This window comes from Tauraco erythrolophus, chromosome 7, assembly GCF_009769465.1.
Source record: "Tauraco erythrolophus isolate bTauEry1 chromosome 7, bTauEry1.pri, whole genome shotgun sequence".
In the NCBI taxonomy this organism is placed as follows: Eukaryota; Metazoa; Chordata; class Aves; order Musophagiformes; family Musophagidae; genus Tauraco; species Tauraco erythrolophus.
In genome coordinates this window covers 20,056,777-20,070,510 of record NC_141471.1, presented here as the reverse complement: position 1 = coordinate 20,070,510, position 13,734 = coordinate 20,056,777, and the positions used below count along the sequence as shown (strand labels likewise).

The window sequence follows — 13,734 nt, the reverse complement described above, 5'->3', positions numbered from 1 at the left end:
AATGGTTTACCTGTGCATTGCCCGTATGGGCAAGATTCTGTCAGTCAAGGATTGCGTTTGTCTCCTGGCATGTCCAGTCTGTTCCTGCTTCCTACCTGTTTCCTCTTCTCTTCATTCCGAGATTTCATTCGAACCATCACATGGGCTCATTTTGTATAAGGCATATTTTATCTTCTGTAAAACTTTAAGCTCTCCGTATTGTGTCTTTGATGTGTTAGAGCTCTTTAAAAGGTTATTCTTTTACTGAGAGGTGGTCATTTGAAAATGATGATGCAAAAAGCTAGAGAAGGCTTGCAACTATGCTAAAACAAATTAGCAACTAACATTTGAAACTAACATTTTCTCTGAAGTGAAATGTCAGTGTAGTGTTTCTTGTTGTTCCTCCCCTTTTTTTTAGTGGTGTTAACGACTAAGCCAGCCATAGTTTCACTTACATAATTTCAGAAGAAATTTTGGAACTTGGAAACTTTTCTCTTTTATTAAAAAACTACTAATGCTATGAATTTGACAAAAGATATTTTTGTGCACATCTTTAAAATGCTTTAAGAATCTAATGTGAAATAACTGCAGAAGTGGAAGGCAGTATTCGTGTGTTATTTAACAACGAAGTAATAACGGTAATGATCTGCTGTGCTTTATAGCTAAGGCATATTCCTTTAAGAATGTATAGAGCCTAAGTTCTTACTTGATTTGATTAAAACATCAGAACAAGTGAAACAACTTTGAATCAAGATTGTATAAATTTTAGTTCTTTTAGTCATTACAGCCAACCAGTATAGCACCAAGAACAGTCAATCACACTGTTTGATAGAGTTTAGTAATAATTTACATATGGAATAAATCTTTGAATTTTGTATTTTTCTATGAGCGGTTGATATATAGAAAAAGGTAACATTCTGCAAAAAAAAAAAAAAAAGGTCTTTGTTATGAGTTGCATGGACAACTGCTGGCAGCTGGTTGTTCCTTCTGGAATTGTTAGTGATTAACACTATCTCGTCAGGATAACGCACCCAAGCTGCCATCACAGTTGGCACCAATTGGAAATCTTAGCAACAATCTCGGCAAATAGTTTAAACATTACTGGCTATGTTTGCACACAAGTGCCCCAGTGCTTTGCAGAATGCTGCTCCCTCCATCTGAGGGTAGACACCTTTATGTCTGTGCAAGTGTGCTTAGGCTCATACAGCCCTTCAGGTGGGGAAGGGAACCAAGTGCAGTCATCAAAAGGCACCCTGAGGTGAGGGATAATAGTGATGTAACTATACTGGCTTAGAAAAACTGTAACCATTATATGGTTCAATATATGTAAATGCTTTATTAGTAGGCCGCAGACCTGTGTACTCAGGCAAATACAGGACTTCGAAGGTCTCGAACCAAAGCTAAATATAAGATGCAGAGATGACAGAATAACAAAGAAAATTGATTCTGATGGTATTTCTGGTTTTGGGGCAGAATAAGGTGTTCAGATTCCACAGCTGTGAAGTCTTCTATCTTTAAGAAAGGTTTTGCTATGGTTTAATTTTCTAAAACTTGGAGAAAAGGAATTAAACTAGACCTGAAGATTTTTTTTTTCTGATTTTGATTCTTTTTTTTAAAGTCTTGGAGCTGAGATTAAATTTTTATGGCTGAGTAGTAAATCTCTGAAACAGGGTTTCCTGATAGAAGTGACAACTCTGCTTTAATTATAGCATCTTCTAGGCAGCTATTATATTACAGCAGGACCCTTAACAGACTTTTCTTTTTAAGACCACATTAAAGAGTAACAGGACTTGCCATAATTACAGCTTGCTTTCTGTTGAGGGGTTCACCTGTCATTGACTGACTGACTAGGTTCCTTTTGCATGGCTTATTTTTTCCAGGATGACTGTTTTCAGTTGTGTGTGAAATGTTTTAAAATGAGTGTCTATATATTGAACGTGAAGCACTGTCTGTATTATGCAACTAGTTCAGAAATCGTATATGGAAAAATAAAGCACTGGCACATAGTTCTAAGAAAGCTTTAGCATCTGCAAAATTAACTTGTCACTAATTTTGCATGCTTCAGTTACTAGAAAATGTACCTCTCTGGAGCACTAAACTTTTTTTATCACATTACGTACCTATCTGACTTGCATCTGAAATTGTTTTCATCACTGATCTTGTTCTTTTGGTGCCTATACGTTTATTTCTCGTTTCATGCTGAAAATGTTATGCCATCTGGTTACTTGTTCAATTTTGTAAAGAGAAGACTTCATTAATTTATGGTTTTAACTTCTACACCTGCAACTTCCATTTACTCGAGTAGCAGTTGGTGCCTCTCAATAGTTTAGAAACAGTCTGCTAGATTTGAAATATTTGTTTATGCGTGCTCCTCTCTTCAGATAGTTGCAGGCCAAAACATGGGAGAGGTTTTGGTGAGGCTGAGAAAACACCACATCCTAAACCATATGGCATCAGCTACCAATTTTTCCTGGTTTGCATGCCAGGGATCCTCTCCCCTCCCCAGCTCTTTATGTGTGAATGTAAACTAGAACTTCATGGATGCCCAAAAAAGGAAATTTCAAGCTTTGCAAATGCTTTGTTTGGATTAATAACATCTCTAGTCTTGTTTCTTTTATCCCAGGGGGCACAAACGTTACTTAAGTTAATTGCAGTAGAGCAACCTATTTAATATGCTATGGTAAAAATGCCTTCTGTTAGCTAACTCTTAACAAATCGTTGTTGTTGTATTTCAGCAGTAATTTATTTGCTATGCAGGAAAGAGGAGACTTGTATTTTGAAATTAATAGGATATTGCTTTAAATAGTGTATGGACAGTGTATGGTATTCTAAAAATACTACTTGTTTACATATATGTGATTATCCAAAAGCATAGACTGCACTGTTGGTCCCTTAATATTAATTTCCGCTGTATGAGGCAGTGACAGAGTTTATTCATTCACCCAAAGAACTGGAAAGCTTCCCACAGCACTTTACGAAAAGCTGACAAACTGAACTACTTTTTTGCTTAATGGTATGTTACATCAATATGATGTCTCTACCTGGCTGAAGTTGGCTATCTGAAATCTAAGGGAAAAGGGGCTGGGTTTGATTTGGGCGTGTTTTTTTTTTCCCCTTAGTTTTTTGTTTGTTTGTTTTGGTTTTTTTTAAGTAGTTCAAAAGAATATCTTGGGGCTTCAGAAAGCCTGAGAGCTGATGAAAGACGTGCTGCCTGGGGAGCTTCATTAGGAATCTGTGGTGGAGGGGGTGGGATGGCAGGGAGGGACCTGCCCCGCAGCCGGGGAAGCCCAGGGCTTCAGGGGAGCTGGGCTGGGGAGAGGAGCTGTGCAGTGGGGTTCTGGGTGATGAGGAGCCCAGCCCTGGGCCAGATGCTCTAGTGCTGTTTCATTCCATGAGTGAAGGGAGTTACTGTTTCTAGATGCAGCCTGAAACACAATCAGCTAAGCAACCTGGGCTTATGTTTTGGGGTTTTTTCTTCACATCTCAGAGCCTTTAAAACAAGCAAACAAACAAGACCTTTTCTGAGAATGCTGTGCCACAGATTGCAAGAGGCTAAAAGGGAATGAAGCCCAGGAAGGAAGAAAATCCTCCCAGAACTGGCTTTCAGGCATGGGATAGTTTAATTGCTGAGACATCGGAGGAAGAAGGTTGGCCATCCACTGTTGGACAAAATTAAAGATATTCAAGCATCCAGATTATAAACAGGCTCTGAATATATTTTGTCAATACAGAATAACAGAACGGTCGGGGTGGGAAGGCACCTCTGGAGATTGCTGAGTCTAACCCCTGGCTCAGGCAGGCTCAGGTAATGTGGGTTGTTCAGGGCTGTGCCCAGTCATGTTGATTATCTCCAAGGATGGAAACTTCATGACCTCTCTGGTCTGCCTGTGCCAGTGTATGATCACGCTCACTGAAACAAAACAAAACAACCACCTTCTCTTGCGTTTAAATGGAATTTCTTGTATTTCCGTTTGTGTCCATTGCCTCTTGTCCTGTTACTGGGCACCACTGAGAAGAGCCTGGCTCCATCTCCTTTACTCCCCATCAGATGTTTATACACACACAAGACTCCATGAGCCCTCTCTCCTCCCGGCTGAACAGTCTCAGCTCCCTCAACCTCTCCTCACATGACATAGTGCCGTTAGGCACCTGATTGCTCTTCAGGCTCTGAGATATGATGGAAAATGGTCGTCTTTACTGGAGTATTCTGGGAATTTCATGTGTTTGAGGAATGTGTTTGACTCATCCCATTTCTGCATGGCTAAGTTTCTGCTGTGAGACAAAGAGCTTCTTCCTTGTCAAAAGTACATGTTAATCAGGACATTTCTGCTGTCTCACAGTGCAGAGGTGTCACCTCAGTATCTGAATGGACAAGACTTAGGACCCGTGCTTTTTCTGTCAGAAGCAGATGGATAACATCTCCCTTTTCCCAAATCTGTCTCTTGTTGCTATAGAGAGTGCCCTAGGAAAAACCTGAATTAGTGATGTCTTTTTTTGTTTAGAAATTAAATTATTTTAAGATGATGGGTAACGTGGCTGTCTGGTTAGGCTCCTGCTTCACAGATGAGGTTGCCATTTCCAAGAGCACCCTGTTCATGTTAAGGGTGCTGAGTTGGGTTGAACGTGCAATGTGCAGTAATCTCAGTAGGATTTCACCTTAGCAATATTGATTCCAAAACCAAAGCACCATTGTTTGTGTCATTAGTCAGAGGTGGATTTTAAATAATTGTCCTGTGTTTATGAGAACTAAAATATGTATGTGTAGTAGTGGAGGTATTGTTGTTACGCTTAAAAGCTCTTCTTAAGCATAGAGCATTTTCATTTGGTAAAGATATTATAGTAGAAGATCTCCAAAATAAATCTGTTTGCAAAACAGCCTGGGATCTTCCTTAGGCTCAGTACAACTGAGCTCTCACATACTTCTTGGTTTTCATTTTTTCTCTGCCTTTTTCTCTTTTTCTTCATTCATTCCTCGCTCCAGTTACGTGACTAACTCTCCATTCATCTTCTTGTTTCACTCCTGTTGCTGTTCTCCATCTTCTTCTGCATGACCTGCTGTGCCTGAGCACTGCTAATCAGCCCAGAGTTACTCTCCTGTCCGTCAAGTCCCTCCTTGAGAGTTGAAGTCTTCCCACTCACTTAGAGCTCCTCCTGCGTTGAGAAAATAATACGCAGAATATTACCAATATCATGGCAAGACTTGCTGTGTTGCGCTTAATTGGGGCAACAGAGCTATAGACAATGTGTTTTACAGAGCAAGCATAAACAATTACCTCTTTAATGTAAGATTCTTGAAATAAATGTGGAAATAGATGCAAAAATATTTTACTGCATTGTATAGTTGCTATCTCAGAAAATGTCTGTAGTAATTTAGTCATGTTTTCCTGTCTTTTTGCTTGTTAAGTGTTTCTCCTAAATAACTACTAGTACTTTAGCTCTGGTAGTATTGATTTGCTTATGTTTGTCTAGCATAAAATGGTCCCTCATACTCTGTTATTGATACTGGTTGCCTGGGATATTGAGGGATACATTTTAAAATTCAGCATAAGATTTTTACTGTAACTGGTTTACATTGTTTTTTTTTTTTCTTTGGAAGTTGTTTGCAAAATTATGGTGAATGTAATTGTCTTTTCATGTGACCAAATACTGAGTCTTGGCAGCATTCACAAGTGCAGGGCTTGCAGAGAAAGTTAGGCAGGCTTTGCCTAGGCATTTTCAAAGAAAAGCACCCAGGAACTCAGGTTGGAAGTAATGTAGCCTGAGGTCAGGAATTTTTTCTTGGGAGAGTCAGTAGAGAACATGGTTATTGGTAGTGTGCAAGAGGCCAGGGGTTTTATAGGTGTACAGGTACCAGTGAAAGAGGAAAGTATAATGGGTCATATTCTGTGCAGTGTTATTTCCTAAGCCAGGCCATTTTTCAAAAAGAGATGATACTCACTGTCAATGCTTCATCTGTTTTGTTGAGTTAGAAAATATAACGGTAGGAGAATATGCATCATTTAATCCAATTTAATCTCGCGCCGTGCTTAACTCAGAGACAAACGGATTCTTGACATCAGGTGTTTACCGTACAGTGCCGAAGCGGTGCGGTTTTGGCACACCATGAAGAAATCTGCTAAAACAAGAAAGCATTTGTTTGAGAGAGAGGGTTGGGAGAGGAACGCGGGAAGGTCCTGTGCAGAGGTAACCTTGCACCTGGGTGGTTTTTCACCTTCTACCTGCATAGGTGGGGCATTCCCCTCTGCTCCGGTGCTGCGGAAGGTGCACTCCAGGAGCTCGAGACAGTCCCTGGAAGAGCATCTACTCCCCACGGCACGGTCAGGGCTCAGCACCGGAGCAGAGTCGTCTGTTTTACCCCAGCACGCATTTACATTCCGCGGGTCCGGGGAACTGCCTGCGTGACGACCCAACGCCTGGTGTTTAAAACCGCTCGGGCTGGCAGCACGGCACTGCACATCCAGCTGCGCTGCACACACAAACTCCCCAGCCTCTCTGCTGGAAAGTGAGCTGGGAAGGATTTTTTTTTTTTTTTTAGAAATTGCTTTCAGAGCAGGTACATTCCTGCACAGGCAGAATGTCCAAACCCTCTCGCTTGGCTCGACCTTTGTCAGCTAATACTGCTCCTAAATCGCCTTTGTCTAGGAAAGAAGATTTTAACAGCCGATCGCGAAAAATTAGGCTAGGTGAAAAGATTTTGAGAGCTGGCAGTGAAGGAAACCTGGTTAAACAGCATCAGCAAGAGCAGGTGGAAATCACAGAAGGGCTTGTGCCACGGAGGGCTCCTTTCCTGAAAGGTAACCGGTTATTTCATGCTGCAACAGAAATAATCATATGCATTTGTTAATGCTTTTTTAATAAACCCAGACATCAATTATTGTAGAATAGGAGGTATGTGTGTGTGTTTCTGTGTGTGTGTGTGTGTGTATTGTTTCTAAATGACAGATCCTGGTACATCAAGCGTTTGTTTTGAAAATAAAAGGACTCAAAACATTTTTGTTGGTTCATTTGTGGCTGGGTGCTGCGTACAAGCTAAAAATGTTGATCTGTCAAAGCGGTAAATCACAATCTTTTACAGTCTAAATGTGACCCTGTATCATGAGGCTTTATTTGAAATGATAATTTGAAATTATTAGCAAGTGTGAGAGAGATTAAATAACAGGAGAAAATCGACATCAGTGCAGGCACAGAATCTCGTTCAGCCTTGCAAGTAAAACTGTTGGTGGGTCCTGACAAGGCAGCTCCAAGTTGATTTCTTGTATAAAAACTAAACAGATCAAGTGTATTCGGAACGGCTTACATGCTTTCAGAATGCAAACAAATGTGGAGGATAATACAAGATTACTATCTACTTTCACTGATCTGAACATTACCGTTGCCTCTTTTTAACTTAGTTTTTGTGACAGTACTCCTTACAACTGCGTTTAAAAGTAGCCATTTCATCTGCACGGTGAAAAATGAGGGTAAGTTTCCATTCTACTAGAAAGTAAAAGTAGTAGTATTCTGATTGGACTTTTAATTAGTTTTATTTTAAAATATGAATTAGAAGCAGAATTCTTTCAATCCAGAACATAAATTGCTGCCCCTCCATCCTAAATCTGTAGGAAAAAGAAGTGTAAATGTAGAGCTTTGTAACTTGAAACTGTGCATTTTCATTTCACACACATGGCGTCCAGGGTTACAGTTTTTATTCCTGGCTGAATAAGGTTTAAAAGTTTTTTGTGGGTTTGTTTTTTTTTTTCCCTGCAGTATGATTTTTATTATTTCACAAAGAAGGGAGAAGTGATGACACCTAATCTTACTCAGGGAGATGGATGATCTGTTTGTTTCTACAAAGGAAACTGGGTCTGAGGCACTTTATTAAAGGCAGAAGAAGCAAATGGAAAAACTGGAGGTTGGAGGGCTTAAACTTCTGCTCTCACTCACAGATCATCTTGCTTACTTAGCGATGTAATGTGGAAACTCATTTTTGATCTTGTGATGTACAAGAGAAATTAAAATCTTTATTCAAAATAAAAGCAGATGAACAATTTTTCTGCCCTGGTAAGCAAATATTTATTGATGTTATAGTAAAGGATGTTTCCCAGTCAAGTTTTATAAAATTTGAAAACTTTCATAGAAATTCCTGTAACAGTAGGGTTTTCACTAAGGTAAACATTTTTAAACAGTAGTTTGTCTCCTTTCTGTTCTCTTATTTATTTGGTGCCTTGAGAAAAAAAAGTTATGTGGGATTTACAGAACAGCAAGTGTGTCCTTTTAAGGGATGTGATTTTTATGGCGCTCTCGGGGCCTGCTTTTACTCATTTTATTTAAAAGTTTTGGGGCTATATAATGCTTTGCAACTAAAAGCAAGGGTTGCACTCACTGCTTAGTCTTTTAGGTGAGATTTCCCTAAAAGAAAAACCGAGTGGCTATCAGTAGTGATGCAACATGGCATGTGCTTTTAGTATTTGTAGTATTATGCTTGCTGTTTTCTGGAGCATGAATTAATCCCTGTTATGTACTGGCTCTTCGCATTGGGACGATTTGTGTACATTAGGCAAGACGTTACTGTAAGTTGTTTTTGCAAGAGATGTTGAAGAACAAATATTGATACTTCTTGAAGGAGCGTATTCTATAAAGGTGACGGAAATGCAGAGCATGTGGCTTTTCTTAGAAAATGGGACTGGCTGGATGACCCCCAATGGAGTCCAAGCCTTGGCCAAAGGGAAGATGCTTTGTGAGAAGCAGGCGCAGAGCTGGATAGTGGAGGGGTGGCAGTGATGGCAGAAGCCAAAAGAAAGAGCGAAGGGTATAGGTGCCCCAAGGCAGTGCCCTGAGGACGAGGCTGAGCAATACAAGAGAGCACGAGCAGCAGCCAAAGCGTGTTTGAGTGGTCTTGAAGAGGAAAAATGAGGAAGTGGGAGAGCTGCCAGAGGGCACGTACAGGCTGAACGTGATGGCTGAAACAGGGAGCATGGTGAAGGGAGGCTGAGAGCTCCCATGAGAAGAAGACTGGGGCTTGGAGGAGAAAAAATGGCAAAGGAGGATTGGATTGCAATAGGACAAGGGGTAATGGCTTTCAATTGAAAAAGGGTAGATTTAGATTAGATCTAAGGAAGAAATTTTTTACAATGAGGGTGGTGAAACACTGGAACAGGTTGCACAGAGATACCCCATCCCTGGAAGTGTTCAAGGCCAGGTTGGATGAGACTTTGAGCAACATGATCTAGGAGAAGGCGTCCCTGCCCATGACAGGTGGGTTGGAACTAGATCATCTTTAAGGTCCCCTCCAACCCAAACCATTCTATGATTCGATTTTAGGAACAGGTGAGTCAGAGGGGCTGGGATGGGAAAGTGGGAGCAGGAGGCTCTGTCAGGTGGGGACTGGGGTCCTAAATACTGTGACGTGGAAGAGGAGAATCTGTTTGATCAGCCTTCATCTCTGTGGCCCTGGGTGCACATCACCCCTTCAAATCCTGCTCCATGTGCAAGAGAAAAACTTGCAACTGCGTGACTAGTTCCTCTCGTGCGTTTGCATGTCTTTACGAGCAACGCAATGGCATTTCTGGTTTCTTTGAAATTCTTTTAAATTATAACCAAAGCGATAACATGCATGAATGGTGTCAACAGACAGCAATCCAGCAAAGCTCAGTGCTTAACAGATAGGAAATCCAAAACTGTGTTTACAATTCTAATGGGACTGAAAAGCATGATTACTCTTTTTAATTATATGTTGTGTTATTTTTTTTTAATACAGGATCCCTGCCTTGCATTGTGCATGGGATGAGTTGGGCTTAACCAATAAGTTGGGTTGCATAGGCAGGTTCAGCTTGTGGCAGAGAGGAATGAAGGTCTTATAGTTGAAGCCATTAAGGGCTGGAGTGGATCTCTCTGCCTGTGCCACAGAGGTGTGTGTGGTACTGGGCGTCCTGCCCCAGCTTTCACAGGGGACTGCTGGCTGTGTGGATTCGCTTTTTGTTTTAGGTTTTGGATGTGCAAGTCTGAGACCATGGGTCTGATTTGCAGTGCTGAACACACATAACGGTGACTGAAGTCAGTGTCAGCTGTGATTTTCTTGCATGTAGTACTGTCTAATACAAAGGACTCAAGAAGGTCATCCTGTACTTATCTGTTGCTCTTCACCTGAATTTAATGAACATCTTTGACCATAATTTCTCTGGATACCAGCTTCTCATCTCACTAAAAAAGGGAGGAAGGGAGAGAATAAGATCCTTACTTTATAGGAACTGTTGTGAGAACAGCATTTTTGCCTACTTAAATACAGTAATGAGGAATACTGAGGCTCAGGCTACGAAATTTATCGCGTGATCTTCAGACCAAGGTCTGACAAGCATGCAGTACGTGAACCTTGAGTCCGCATCCCGAATAGTTAAGAGGAAGCATTTGGCTCTGTGTTTGAACTGAGCCCTGTTTGGTTTGTGCAGAGGAGGAGAGGATGGCTCATGTCAACAACAGGGGATGTGGGGGTGAGGAAAGACTTTGCCACAGCACATGTGTGCCTGGGGTGGGAAACAGGGTGGCACGGACAGCCTGAGGTTTGGCGTTTCCCATCTGGCAAGTGACTGTCTATGCAAACTCAACATCACTTTAGGATTTGCTGGTTTGAAGAAAAAATGGACATAGGTAAACTTTTCATTTTTTCATTCTCTCTTTCAAGACTGAATCAATTAAAATATGATTTTTTTTTTTTTCTCCTCTGGGTTGTGTTACTGATAGGAGAGCTTTATGAATTTCTGTCACCTATACTTTCCTGCAAGAAATCAGAGAACATACTAATGACTGTCTTTTCAATTTCCTCCCTCTGTCCCATTTTATTGAGTTTTGATATTTGCTTTATTATTTGGCTTCACATCGTTTCACTTTATTTTTCACTCTATTTTTTTCCATTAGGTTTTCCTCTCCGGTTTCTCCTCTGCACTTTACTTTGCAGACTATAGTAATTGGAATGCAAGGCCAATACTTTCAGACTAAAACTCTTGGTATTTCATGTTCGGTTGGATCCAAAACCAGACAAAACCAGTTTGTCCCATCCCTAGTTATTAGATAGGGGCCAAAGGACTTTAGGGATATAGTGGGATTCATATCTATGGGCTTTTCATGCAAAACAAGCAATAACAGCACCGTAAAAAGTGGAATTAATTATATTTTCCCCATTTTATTTTTATGACAAACTCCAACATAACAATGACTATACAATCCATATGTGTATTAATAATTATATCCAAGATTGTTATGGTTTTTAAATAAAGAGATATTGAATCATGGGCAAAGTTTGGGAATTATTCTTTCTGACATTCAAGTAATATCTATGGAATGTTTAAGGCACAGAACTTTATCTGTCAGGAACTTCCATTTCTCAGCATTTCCTGACAGAGACGTACCTACAAATACAGAACACATGTAAGATTAGGGGTTAGTCTTCCTTGGAAGTTCATTATTAAAAGAATAATGAGGCAAAGAATGTTTGTATTTAGCCTACAGTATTTTTGTTTCCTCTGCAACTGCATAATATTCATCAAGACACAGGACACAGATCTTATAAGTACTTATATATACAAATGTTCATTATCTTACAAATTTAATACTAGCTGTCTTCTTTACTGCCAGTACATACTTTTTTTGCTTTTAAAACGTAGAGTTTTTACTGTGATCTTAAAATAAATAAAAAATCAGAAATTTTACTGTCTTGTACAGTAGCCTGAAGAACTATAATGAAACTAGGGTTGGTATCAGATGTGTACATCCTAATACAGTTAATTGTTCAAACTTTTAAGCTTGATACACATAGCTTTGCAAATCGATCAGGAATGTATTATTTCATTTTAGTATATTAGTATTAGAAATGAAGAAATAATATGGGCCATTAGATATCAAAATACAAAAGAAATCTAGATAAAAACTCCTCAAACTGGAAAAGAACATTACTAAAATAACTCTTGGAATATATAGTTGCAATGTAGAAGCAGGGATCAGGTGTGAGACTGCAGGCATTCTTTCATGGCCCATGTACGTTTGTTTCTGTAGCAATTGATGTACGACTTCACCTGGAGGATGAATAGGGCAACCAAACATGCTTCCTTCCAATTAAGATTATGCAGTATATAAACTGGAGTTATGGTTATTGAAAACTGAATGTCTGGACATTTTTTTAGGTAAGGAATGATAGGCCAACCTCTGTTATTTGCTATGAGACTCATGACTCAGACCCAAGCATAAAGTATACTTTAGCTTCATTTTAAACATGATTTCCTGCCAAAATTGGTCATGTCAAAACACCTCGACAGGCTTTCCTTCATTAGTAACCTTTTTACTCATTTTCTGAATTTGTGTGATTATGATGGAGAGGTAAGTGTCTCGAAAGTACTGCATTTCTATGATATATGGTATACACTGTATGCTGTATAGGATACTCCATTCTGTATCTGTCAAATAGTACATGTCCGTATTTTTCTATAGTTTTGTGGAAAATTACTGGCTGGGTGGAAAAGGAAGACCTAATTAATATCATGTTCAGGGAAAAGCTGCAGTGTGGCTCAACTCTTACACATCAGGGAGTTCCCGTGTGGGTGAGACCTCATGAAAGCTGTACCCCAGGGACAAGCTCGGGTTGTAGCTCACAGCTCAGACGTTTCAGCAGAGAGGCACATTTAGACTGTGGAGGAAATTGCGTGAATTCTGATGGAAACTTTCTGGAGTTGAATGCATGCTGTAACCTAAGTATAATTCAGTTTATGAAGTCAGTAGTCAATCGCAGAAAAGAAAAAAAAGGTGCATTGGAAATCAGGTTACAGTATTTGCACTACTTAGAAAACTATTTTTCAATTGTAAAAGTACATCCACTTTGAAATATCTTCCTTTGGGACCTGGCAGGATTGGAAGAACAACACTCTACATCCCCTTGGGGAAGCTCAGGATCTTCTGTTTCTTACACTCTAGGGGCTAATAATACAGAACGGGAAAGAACTCCACCAATTCCCCCCACAACTCAGGAAAAGCTTAAACCATCTAGATGAGGGAATTTTTGGAGAGGCTACAATTTTGGGGGAAATTAGGTATAATTTTTTTGAAGATAAATTTTTTCTTAAATTATGTCTTTCTGAAATTAGTCAGAGGTTTTGAAGTTTAGAATAAGTGAAGGAAATGAATAGGTGGTAGAGATTGTATGTACTTGAGTGTTCCTTATTAACATATCCTTGTTCCATAACATAACTTGTCAATATCCCTTTGCTATATGTAGGATGTAAGTGTAGATTTCACATAGAGTATATTATAAACTTCCTATGTATATACAAAATTTATAGTGGTTTAAGAGTGTAGTGCAGTACTTAAGTGCCATGGCTGAATTGGAACAATAGTATTTCAATATAAGAGGTTTCAAGAGATGCCAGTCAAACAGTGCTATATAAATCTGGACTAATTTTGCAAAATTTGGATGAGAAGGCTCAGAAATTCTAGTCCCAGTGTCTAGCCCCTCAAGTCTGGTTGTTTCTGGAAAACAAGTTTTTTTCTGTCCAAAATTGACCCTGTAAATATGATGTGTATAATTTTCAAATGTGTTCTGTTATCAAAAAAGAGCTAGAGTTTTGAATTGAAAGCACAACTTTCAGATTTATGCCTTTATTTAATGTTGTGGATATTCTAGTACATTAAAATGTTACTTGCGAGTTCAGTTTTAGTAAGTTTATCTGTATGATATCAAGACGGGAATTGTTCTACAGTTGAGAGGTTCTTGTTTGAAAGTGGAAAGAACATCAT

General features: G+C 39.5%; 1 protein-coding gene across 1 annotated transcript in view; it reads left to right on the top strand.

Moving 5' to 3' along the window:
* The first annotated feature begins 6,553 nt into the window (after positions 1-6,553).
* The window catches only part of KIAA1217 (KIAA1217 ortholog), a 255,715-nt gene continuing 248,534 nt past the window's right edge, over positions 6,554-13,734 (top strand). Inside the window, exon 1 of the mRNA XM_086614399.1 lies at positions 6,554-6,773. Within this exon, the coding sequence (XP_086470525.1) occupies positions 6,554-6,773 (220 nt within the window). The remainder of the gene's footprint in view (positions 6,774-13,734) is intronic.